Below are 10,400 nucleotides of genomic sequence, written 5' to 3' on the forward strand. Positions count from 1 at the left end.
ACACACACACAAATACAAACATGCCTTACCTCAAGGAATTCCTGCACTACTTGTTCTGGTGTGTCTCCAAAGAGAATGTAGAAGTCAAGGACTCCTCCAATTGTCCTGTAGGTCACAGCTGGAGCAGGCTGCAGGGTCACCTCTGAACAAAACAGGGTTTAGAAAAGGATCATCTGCTCTGAACTTAATTATAACAATTACTGCTAACAATGAATGCTGCTCCAGGTGTATGTGTACATATGGCTGAATGTGCAACACATTTGTTCTTTTTTTGCCAACTTTGTTGTCCCGCTGTGACTGCTTGCACGTGCACGTGTTGCTATACACTTGAATGTCTTTTCATCCGTACCCATAGCATTGCTGTTCATGAGGAAAACACCAAATGACTTTCCGCTTTCATCTTCTAAGCAGAGGAAGAATGGATAGTGTCCATAGAGGTTATGTGTTCCCTGCATTGAAGACAAGAAAGACAGTGTGGATGAAGGGGATACAGAGAAGTGTGAGTTTCAAGAAGGAAGTGGGAGACATTGAAGCTGAGGAGGTGACTTCGCAGCATAATCAGCTTACAAGACATTCAATTATAAGCCCTTTGGGATGGAGAATACACATGTAGGTAGCTCATGTAAACATGCTGTACACAGCGGAAACACCCATGCAAGCATACATCCTAGTTAGACCTAGATGTTAGGCTTTGAGCACACAAAAGAAATCAAGGAAAAATGCCTTATAGCGATTTACTCCATCCGTATCCAATGCATTCATCAGCTATCAGTGACATTAAAACATGTTACCACTCCTCACCCCGTTTGGAAAGGCATCTCTTGTGAAGATGGGCCAAGTTCTCCAGTTTGTATCATGGCGATACCTGGTGTGCACATGTTCTCCCAGGCCATAAATATTATGGGATGGAAGCTTAGCAGACAGCTGTAGGTACTGGTCAGCGAACACCAGTGGAGCCATTGTAGTGTCAAACCTAAAGGTGGGGGTGGGGGACAAAATGAGAAAACAGATTGTTGTTAGAGACAGAGCAAAGAGATGTGCAAGAGAAAAAGTGTGAGAGACAAAGAAGGAAAGTGAGAGTGAGATGCAGTGAAAAGAGAGTGGGAGTGGGGAAGAGACAAGGACGTGTGGGGGAGTTGAGTTGTAGAATGAAAAACCAGGGAAAAGACAGACCATGCCGTCAAGCTCTAATAAGCCCTCTGGGTAGCATTTCTCTAGCCTTCAAAACAATACATACAGTAGTAGCTGAAATACTGAGCCTGGTCTAGCTGCACATATCAGCAAAGCCAAAGGTCTAGAGACAAAGAGAAAGTTTTCAAATGCAGTAAATATAAGTCATTGAATAGTCATGACGACAAATGCATATACACAGAATGACAAAGAGGAGACATTGCACATTAGCCTTGATTCAACCACCATGGCTTAGCTAAAGGTCGGTCATGTGCCATTCCTGAGTTTATTCCAAGATTATCAAAGACATTAGACAGTAATTACTCAATTGCCCTGGTGAGGACATCTGCCAAAGCAGGTCCAGCACTGATTAACATTAACTGGGAGAGGAGCGATAGCTACCGAACCCTCCAAAGAATTTTAATCCATAGTCTGAAGCAGATTCTTGTTGAATTTTATTGTTCTTTTCCCCACACACCTTGAGGTATTACTTGTTGTTCTTGGTCTGATTCATCCCTCCTTTTATGAAGGTGTCTGGATAAAGATTAAAGCCCAGCAGTTTTAGGTAAAACATTGAAAAATGTTTGCATGTAGCTGTTACAGGCTGTTAATAATTTTCATGGAGTAGATTTTTACTAAGTCACTTGAAACTAATATTAATTAAAGTGATGAATGCTGGCATGTTTTTGAAATGCTTGTGAAAACTTTCCAAAGATTGTCAAAAGTTTCAGCTTTTAATTTGGTGGAGTGGTTAGTCATTATGTTTATGTGACTAGGAGACTACTGCACTGACATCAAAAGCAAAGTGGATTCACAGGCAGTGCCTTATCGCCAACTCATACATAACCTCCATAAAGAAAGGCCTGTGCGAGTGGAGAAACATTAAAACAGACAGGACAAATATCTGATTACTAAATAGCCAATAATCTTAGAGGTAATCTGAGCAGTATCACTGCTCTTGGTTGAAGGTCGCACACAGTTGAGAAAGACAACGCTGCCAGCTCATACACCAGTAAGTTAGTGAGACAAGCCAAAGGTTATCATGTGATGATGACAGTTGTACTCTTGCTCCACACTAATATAGATATTGGTGCAATGAAACGTGGGAAAATAGATATTATCAGAAGTATTGTTTCCACTTAATGGTTGGTCACGTCTGGAAGATATGTCAATCTCTATTAAATTTGTTGGCACTTTCAAATTCTACAACAGCAGAAAATGGTGACATGAAGAACACACAAGTATCGTGACATCCTAGTTGTGTGTCCCCAAAGGCCACAAAGTGCCATATTGAAGATATTGCTAATAATAATGTTGATTTAATGCCTAATGGTGTTGAATAGAAATAGTATGTAAAGTTCTGAGGAGTAATTGATCTCAACAATGTCATTTAAGACTCACTAAGTGTGCATTGGATTGATATGAACATAATAATTTGCTGCTGTGGAAAACTAGCGTACAGAACACGAGGTTTTTCACTTCCACATGGAAGTAATGGATAACGATAGGATTATAGGGCATACAGTGAACATGTTACTGCATCAAATGAAATGCAAAGGGTCAATGTCAATTTATTGTCAATTCAATAGTCTGACTGTCTTGAATGCATAGAATGAGAAAGAAAGTGTGTGTGTGTGTGTCAAAAATCTATTCATATAAGAATCATTATTTTCATTTGCTCCAATTCAGAATTTCAAATGTCCCGAAATTGATAAAAAATAAATACAGCTGTCTGCCTCCATTTTGTATGTGGGGCATCCTGACGTCACCACAGAGCCGGTTCTGGAACATGAGCATGTGCGGTAAGCAACCAAAACAGGGAGGAAAGAGAGATTCAACCGACCCGTCCTTGTTGAAGGCAAAGATTTGGATTCATTTTGGTTTTTACCTAGAGCCCTATAAAATCCATTTAGTTTTTTCCCAAATTCCTCCCCCCCATCTAAGCATGGATAAATGTTTAAAACTTAATGAATTTGTCATTCCGTCTTGCAGAGCAGACTGGAGTAGATCATGAGGATCCTTCGCACACCTATAAGTTCAAGCAGTAATCATTATGAATCAAACCGAGTCTATCGTGAGATACACACACACACACACACACACACGTGTATATATATATATATATAAAACTTGTGCAGTATATAATACAGTAAATAGTAAGCATATAAGCCTGAATGCACATAATGTTTAGTTGAATTTACACAGTATGCATAGGCTGCTGTGTTTTTCATCATATTTCCAGTTTACAAATGACCTCCTACACATTCAAATGAATAATTAAAAGTCACAGCTAACACTCACAGGACTTTTTTGTTCTCCTTCCTGCGCACAGTAAGGCCAAAGGGTTTCTGTGTGATCTCGAGTGTGTCGCTGATGGGGCTGGAAGGGTCACTTTTGAGGGTGCTGATGTGCTCATGGGGCACCTCGAACCTCTGCCTGTGTGCATCATAGATCTGAGGGAAAGGAAACAATCGCACAAGCACTGAGTGTGTGGCCTCAAATCTCCCAGTCATATCCACAACAAAGTGTGAACATGGCTGTTTCTGTCCTCTTTTGTTCTGCACAGCATTTGAGTTAAACATGCTTTGATAAAAACTGCTTTTGAAACTGATTTGACTAGACGAGATTCGTCTCACAAAGCGTGGACGTTTGTGTGAATGTGAGGGAAATTTGTGAGTGAGAGGGGACAGAATAATGGTGTCTGTCGTTGTGCACCTTAAATCGGAGTCGATTGTTTGACTGCATTTCTGCGTGAAGTGACAGCTCTTGTATATCAGCCCCAAATAAAGAAGGAGAGGCCATTCTCTTCAGCTGGGCTTTCATCACTGCAATTCAAACACAAGATGAAAGTAGGGCAAAGGTTAGGATACTGTGAAAGAGAAAAGTGTCCATTTTCAGAAATATCACACCACTTAACCCTACTAACTTACTCCCAATATTGTTTTTTCATTTTAGGGTTTAAAGGAATAGTTTGGCATTTTTGGAAATGTGCTCATTCAACTTCTGGCTGAGAGTGAAAGGAGTGTGCTGGTCTCACAGCATAGATGTACTTGAAATAAATAATTTTAGCCATAATTCTGTGTTGATATGACATGCTCATAATTGCACAGTGCCTCATTGGTATCCAAGCTCTGGAGGAATATTTCTGAATGAGCCATGTGCCAACAGCAGCAGTTATCCAGTCAATGTAAGAGCAAAATAAAATATTTAATCCATCACCCTACAATGATGATTGAACTCCAAAGACAAAAACAAGCTGCAACAGTTCTCACTTTGAGTACTCCCTATAAAATTCATCAGGTAAACTGGGATTGGAATTTGTTCAAACACAGATGTATTCCCAGATTATCCATTTACCAGTGTGATCAAAAGGTGAAATATGCTCACATGGCTTACAGTCCTTACTGTGGCCTCTGAGGTAACTGTGGGTAATTTGCATTGTAGCCTTGAGCGATACCACAGCAGAATGCATGACAAAGTGAAGACAGTTTAACTTTAACGTATAAGCAGTGCTTTCATTTTTATGTATTGGGTAAAGTCTGCATTGAATAACATCAAGCCTGTCTCAGACAGGCTAAGGGAAATGATAATGTTTCACTCAGTCTAAGCAATTGCCATTTTTCTATTTATTTTTTGGCAAAGAAATCAAGCTATATATATATATTTCCCCTCAACAATACAAATGTTATGGTTCACACCTTATATAAAATGTCCAGTCTTTTTTCATTTTTGTTGTTGTTGCTTTTACACCTTAACTTGAGTTCCCATAAGGCAGTGAAATCGAGCAGAAAATGAAAACCCCCGCATTCTTTCGAGTCAATCATGTTTTCTGATATGCCATCAATGTCATATTTCACAGAAAACTATGCCTTGGGCAAAGCCAGTGAAAAAGAAAAACTGATGTGTTTTTAAAAACAGAGACAGAACAAAGGAATATGGAGAAGTTAGATTCTGAAAATAAGCTAAATAGAAAGCCAAATATTTTCAGCAGTCAGTGAGCGTGAGTGCAAAAACAGAGTAGAAAGAGGGAAATAGGGATTTACCAGATGGATTTGGCTGCTCTACTGATTCCACTGTGTATCCATGGTTGGTTGGGAAGAAGCACCAGGGAACGTTTCTCTCATCTAGTGGCCCCCAGCAACATCCACGTTTTTCACATGCTTGCTGTGGACGTAAGATGGCTGACATTATTATTGTCATCATTCTCATTGCCGTTATCATTTGATCATACTAAAAGCAAGTCTTGGTGGAATTTAAAACCCTTTCTGAACATTTGGCATGTTCAGAGACTTTTGAAAAAAAAAAAAAACACCTCTGCACAAATATGCCTTAATTTGTAAAAATTTATAGTCCTTGGTATACCTTGGAGGCTCCAGCATCGGGGAAACAGTCTACTCTCTCGGCCAGTGGAATATTGGGGCACTGAGGAACAAACTCTTCTGTCGACTCTGCCAAAAGATGAAATGGCAACTTTACTCCAACAACAACATAACCATTCACAGTTAAAATGCTGTAATTCAGTGACTGGGTTTTCACAGAATTCATCAGTTTACCGTATATAACCCTTGTAGGGAATAAATAGATTAACTTGACCAATTGCTGTATCGTTAGACATTTTGACACATTCAAATAACACAGGAATTGCTTTCTTGAACTATGGCAGGAAATGTGTTAATTGCCTGAACAATCTGGAACAATATGCAGTGTTGGTATCTTATATCTTTATCTCAGGAAAATGACAGATTTCCCATCAGATCCAGTTCCAGAGTGAAAAAGTAATGGCCACACACGCTGTAAGCTAGTATCGGTGCATCTTATGTCAAAATGGGATTTAATATGTTTGTCTTGACTAAACACTTACTAAAATGGATTGTATTTAGTTCATTAAAATGGGCTTCTGGAACGCTGTATTGCATGAAAACTGGAAGTGGGACATTGGTGGCACCAGAGCTATTCACTTGCTAGTTCACATAATGGCACACACACGTGCACTTTTGACTCAATTAGACACAACACCTGTATAATGACCGCATAAGTACCATATAATTAATACAAGGTGATACTGTTCTGTCAAAGGTTTAGCTATCAAAACCTTTGGACCTAAAAGTTTGACAACCAATAAACAGTAAAGGGTTCAAGGATACCAAACCCTGCGTATTAAAATTGAATTTGAATTCTAATTAAAGCTTTGTTTAGCCTTGGCAGGACTTATTAAAGAGTTATTAAATTCTTTTGTGTAATGAGTCATCAAAAAGTGCACTTCATCACCTATTTCAATATGTTCACTTACTTTCTTGATCTCTGGAGTCTGTGGCGTACAAAACTATGAGAGCGATGGCTGTCATACTCATGAGAGAGAACAAGATGATGAGGGCCACCTCCAAACTCGAGAACCTTCTTTTCCCCATCTAACAAATGCAAACAAGCACACAGGCTTGGTTACACGCAAAGTGATTAAAAAGGCCAACATCATTAACACCCATTAATGACAGGAAGTTTACTAAAGGCAAGGTTTCGAAGGGTCTTAAAACCTTCCTTGCTTAATGAGGCCCGTTGGCGAAGCATACTAACGCACGAAAACTCAAAACATAGGAAACAGTTCTGACAATAACCTTGGACTCTGGAAAGCTTTCAGAGGTTGAGAGAAGGCATAACCTGTGTAAACATGGAAGAAGGAGGAAGTGGGGGAAAAAAAACAACAACTTTGGAACGAGGCAAACGGAGGGTTGATAGAAATGTTTGACAAGGCAGATGTAGTCTTTGCAAAGGCACCCATCAGATCACTCAAGCAATTAGGCTTCACTCCAGTGTACTCATGGAGACAAAAACAAGGTGAATGTGTGTGTGTGTGTTTAGGGGGGTTGTGTCTATTTGGTTGAATGAGGGGCTTATACCCATTGTGTTTAATGTGCTGTGAAGAGCAGGCGAGGGCAGAGCGAGAGAGCCAGAGCCAAACCTGTGCATGCCCCCATGTGTGTTTGCCATCAGCTGCTCATCAGAGAGAAATGCTCTTAAAAAGCCCTGCCAACATGCAACATAACAAGAAAAAAGGGATAGACGGTACAAACCTTTCAGTCCTCTCTCTTCTTCTGTTTAACTTTCAGTAACTGCCTAAAATTAGCTTCCACTCACGACACCATATCATTTTACTTTTCCCAACGCACAGTCATTCTGTGTGGAGCTGCACGTCACACATTTACTAGACAGGGACACTTCATGGCTACAGTGTTGTTGTTCCCATGGGTGCATGCAGTATAACATATCTATTTAATTAGAACTTATGTGCAGTTTTCATGTTGCATTGAGACATATCCTTAAAAGTTAATGTCAGCCCTGGAGGCAGTTTGTCACCTGTAATTATTTTTAAGACTAACATTAAAAACTGCGGAGCAGATCGGTGCAGTGTACATCTGTCTTTGAAACGGCATTCAAAGCCCTCCATAGACATGTTCCCTGTGGCCGCATCACAATTTATTGTAGATTATTTACTCCGCTGGCAAAGAGTTGCACATAACCAACATTGTAATTAACAAACTTGGTCACAGTCTGTCCACAGCAATGTGCACAAAACTCCATCATTCTGTCTGCAAACTACAAAAAGATTTTAAAAGTTTTAATACAACAGTATTTTTGCAGTCATTGCTGTCATACGTTGATTTTTTTTTTTTTTTTTTTTAAGTTATAAAAAATGTATCCCACCAGCAACTCGGCAACAGTATGTCATCCGTCATTACATGATGAATCATGGAAGCCCCATCAGCAAATGCTCAAATTTGTTTCCAGAGAATTCTTACTTTCTGAACAGTATAATGTATAAAATGAAATGAAGATAATTAGTTTTCGTGTTGAACATCTAGACAGCCAGTAGTTGCAGTCTTACCTCGGCTCTCGTCAGTGTTCAAGGACAGGTGGTCCAAGTTCAAGTGAGATAATACCTTTTTAATCCACAGGATATATTGTGGCCATAGAGGCTCACTACTCCTATACAGCCCAAGCGTTGGTGCATGTGTTTTTCAAGTCTCAGCACGGAGACCTTGAAGCCATAAAACGTTGGATAATCATACTGCATCTTTAGTGTGAGGAAACAACTCCAGACCAATATCCCCATATCAGCTTGTTCCCATCAATCCAGCTATCATGTTTTATTCCACACTATTGCTGTGTGTGTTTGTGTGCAGGGTTATAATTTACAGAAAGATTACTATGCATTTTGCTTAATGTAAACAGTGACTTGGCAAAAATGATCTTAATCCTGCTGTGACCACATTCCCACTTTTTTGTCATTGACAAAAACACACACACCATGTAGTTTGTGTAATATAGTGGGAAAACAAGCTTGTTATGAAAATATCTTTTGATGTTTTGGTCACAAATCCACTGAGATCAAGGTGTCAGTTAACTCTGTAAACTGGAGTCATTAAATCTGTTTTGTGCGTGACAAGTGGCAGGATAATCATTTATGTCTGATGAGAAAATCATCTACTAGGACTCTGATGCCTCAGCATCAAAATCAAATTCAGCACTGTGGTATCTGTATGAAGGTTCACAGACTTTGGGATGATTTTCTGTGCAGTTAATGTGTAGCCAGAGGAAGAAACTTTTCAGTTATAAATAACTCATAGCCACGCAGAAAATTTCATGTTTTTTTTTTTTTTTTTAACAAATTCAGTTTTCTTTAGATAAAATATAAATAAATTCATAATAAAGCATAAATTGTATCCAACATTTAACCAGGGAGATTTTGTATGAGTTTTTTTATTTATTTTTTTTATTTAGCCTTTCAACATAAATGAGCTATAGCCGGGTGTGGGTTCAGCCTCAAACTTACCATACAGACAGAAGAGTGATTACTCTTTCTAGATCTGAACATGACAGACATGACACATGCAGAAAGAATTGATATCCTCTATGGTTGAAGGCAACTGGCTGTCGATGCTACGAACTCACCATCCATGACATTTTTCTATTGCTCCAGCTTGTCAGGCTAGATGGAACTGAAAACCAGTGGGTACAGATGTTTATGGTTGGTTATCCATCCATGCCAGTAGTCTGTAGGTTGGTGTTGGCGACCATCAACTGAATGAGCTATTCACTAGAAAAGCAACCTTCTCTTCCATCGCAGAGTATGATTGCCACGGACTATATGAGTGAAGAAGCAGAGACAAGCGCTGAGTGTTTGTCTCACCGCTTCACCAACATGCACCTACTCAGAGAGTACAAAGGTTTTGCATAACTCAATAATTTTGCCAAGACGACATGCATGTAAAGACATAGGAACAGCTTAGAGTTTGTGTGTATATGCATGAAGATGTAGGTGTCAGTCTTTTTTTTTTTTTTTTCTTTCCCTGGTCATTCTTCTCACTCCTCAGTCTTTCTTTCTCTGTACAAATCCAATTCTACTCTGCCACTGCCAATTTCAGGTGCTCTCCCTCCAGAATGCAGCGCCAGCCGATTTCAATAGAACAAACTGAAATTGGCAATTCACTCCACTGTATCGATCCAGTCACTTTAAAACTAGGCTCTCCACTTTGAGGGCTGCCAACCAAGCAAGTTTAAATATATGTGGGTGGGTGGGTGGGTGGTTGGGTATGGGTACAGTATGACATGGGGCCGTTACCGGCATCCCAGAAAACCAGTGTCTGGGTTGTCTACTCAACGACCAGCCCAAGACTTTTAACAGTAAGTTTCAATTTACTTTGCACTGACCTTGCTACAACTTCATCATTAACTTTTAAAATACACATGTACTGCCATGGGTGTTTTTATTTCTTTTATTAGTTTCACCATTTTGCAACTGCGCAATAAAACATTGTCAAGGTCTCAATATAGTAAATATGTTGATACTGTTTTTTTTTTTTTTTTTTTATCTAAGGTTGGCTCTCTGTCTCTCTATTTCGCAACATATTATGATCAACTAATCACCATTTGGCTGCCCTTGCTTGTCTGCCAAGTATTGCTGCACATTTTACCATAATAATTTTTATACACAAATTAGTAATTCTTGCCCTTGAACTGCTAAATGAGTGCACATGAATCACTTAATACTTTTCCTCAAATTAATATTGTCAAGTTGTTTCAGCTCTAAATGTAATTAAATGTTGGTTTGGAGTGCCATAACCAGTGTACTGTACCACCCCCACAGAGTGCCATGCTGCCATGATTTTCTCTGGACATGTTGCTGTGTGGAGACGATGTAGAAAGTTGCTGAATGTGGTCATAGACTGCTTTGA

At 39.4% G+C, this 10,400-nt stretch overlaps 1 protein-coding gene across 1 annotated transcript in view; it reads right to left on the bottom strand.

The window, feature by feature from the left end:
* Positions 1–10,400, bottom strand: part of si (sucrase-isomaltase) — a 71,506-nt gene that overhangs the window by 53,344 nt on the left and 7,762 nt on the right. Inside the window, exons 3-10 of the mRNA XM_029517793.1 lie at positions 6,461–6,578; positions 5,533–5,618; positions 5,214–5,334; positions 3,886–3,995; positions 3,472–3,623; positions 802–973; positions 350–449; positions 30–142 (exon numbers count right to left, since the gene is read on the bottom strand). Coding sequence (XP_029373653.1) covers positions 30–142; positions 350–449; positions 802–973; positions 3,472–3,623; positions 3,886–3,995; positions 5,214–5,334; positions 5,533–5,618; positions 6,461–6,578 — 972 coding nt within the window. The remainder of the gene's footprint in view (positions 1–29; positions 143–349; positions 450–801; positions 974–3,471; positions 3,624–3,885; positions 3,996–5,213; positions 5,335–5,532; positions 5,619–6,460; positions 6,579–10,400) is intronic.

Source organism: Echeneis naucrates, chromosome 13 (assembly GCF_900963305.1).
Source record: "Echeneis naucrates chromosome 13, fEcheNa1.1, whole genome shotgun sequence".
Taxonomy (NCBI): domain Eukaryota; kingdom Metazoa; phylum Chordata; class Actinopteri; order Carangiformes; family Echeneidae; genus Echeneis; species Echeneis naucrates.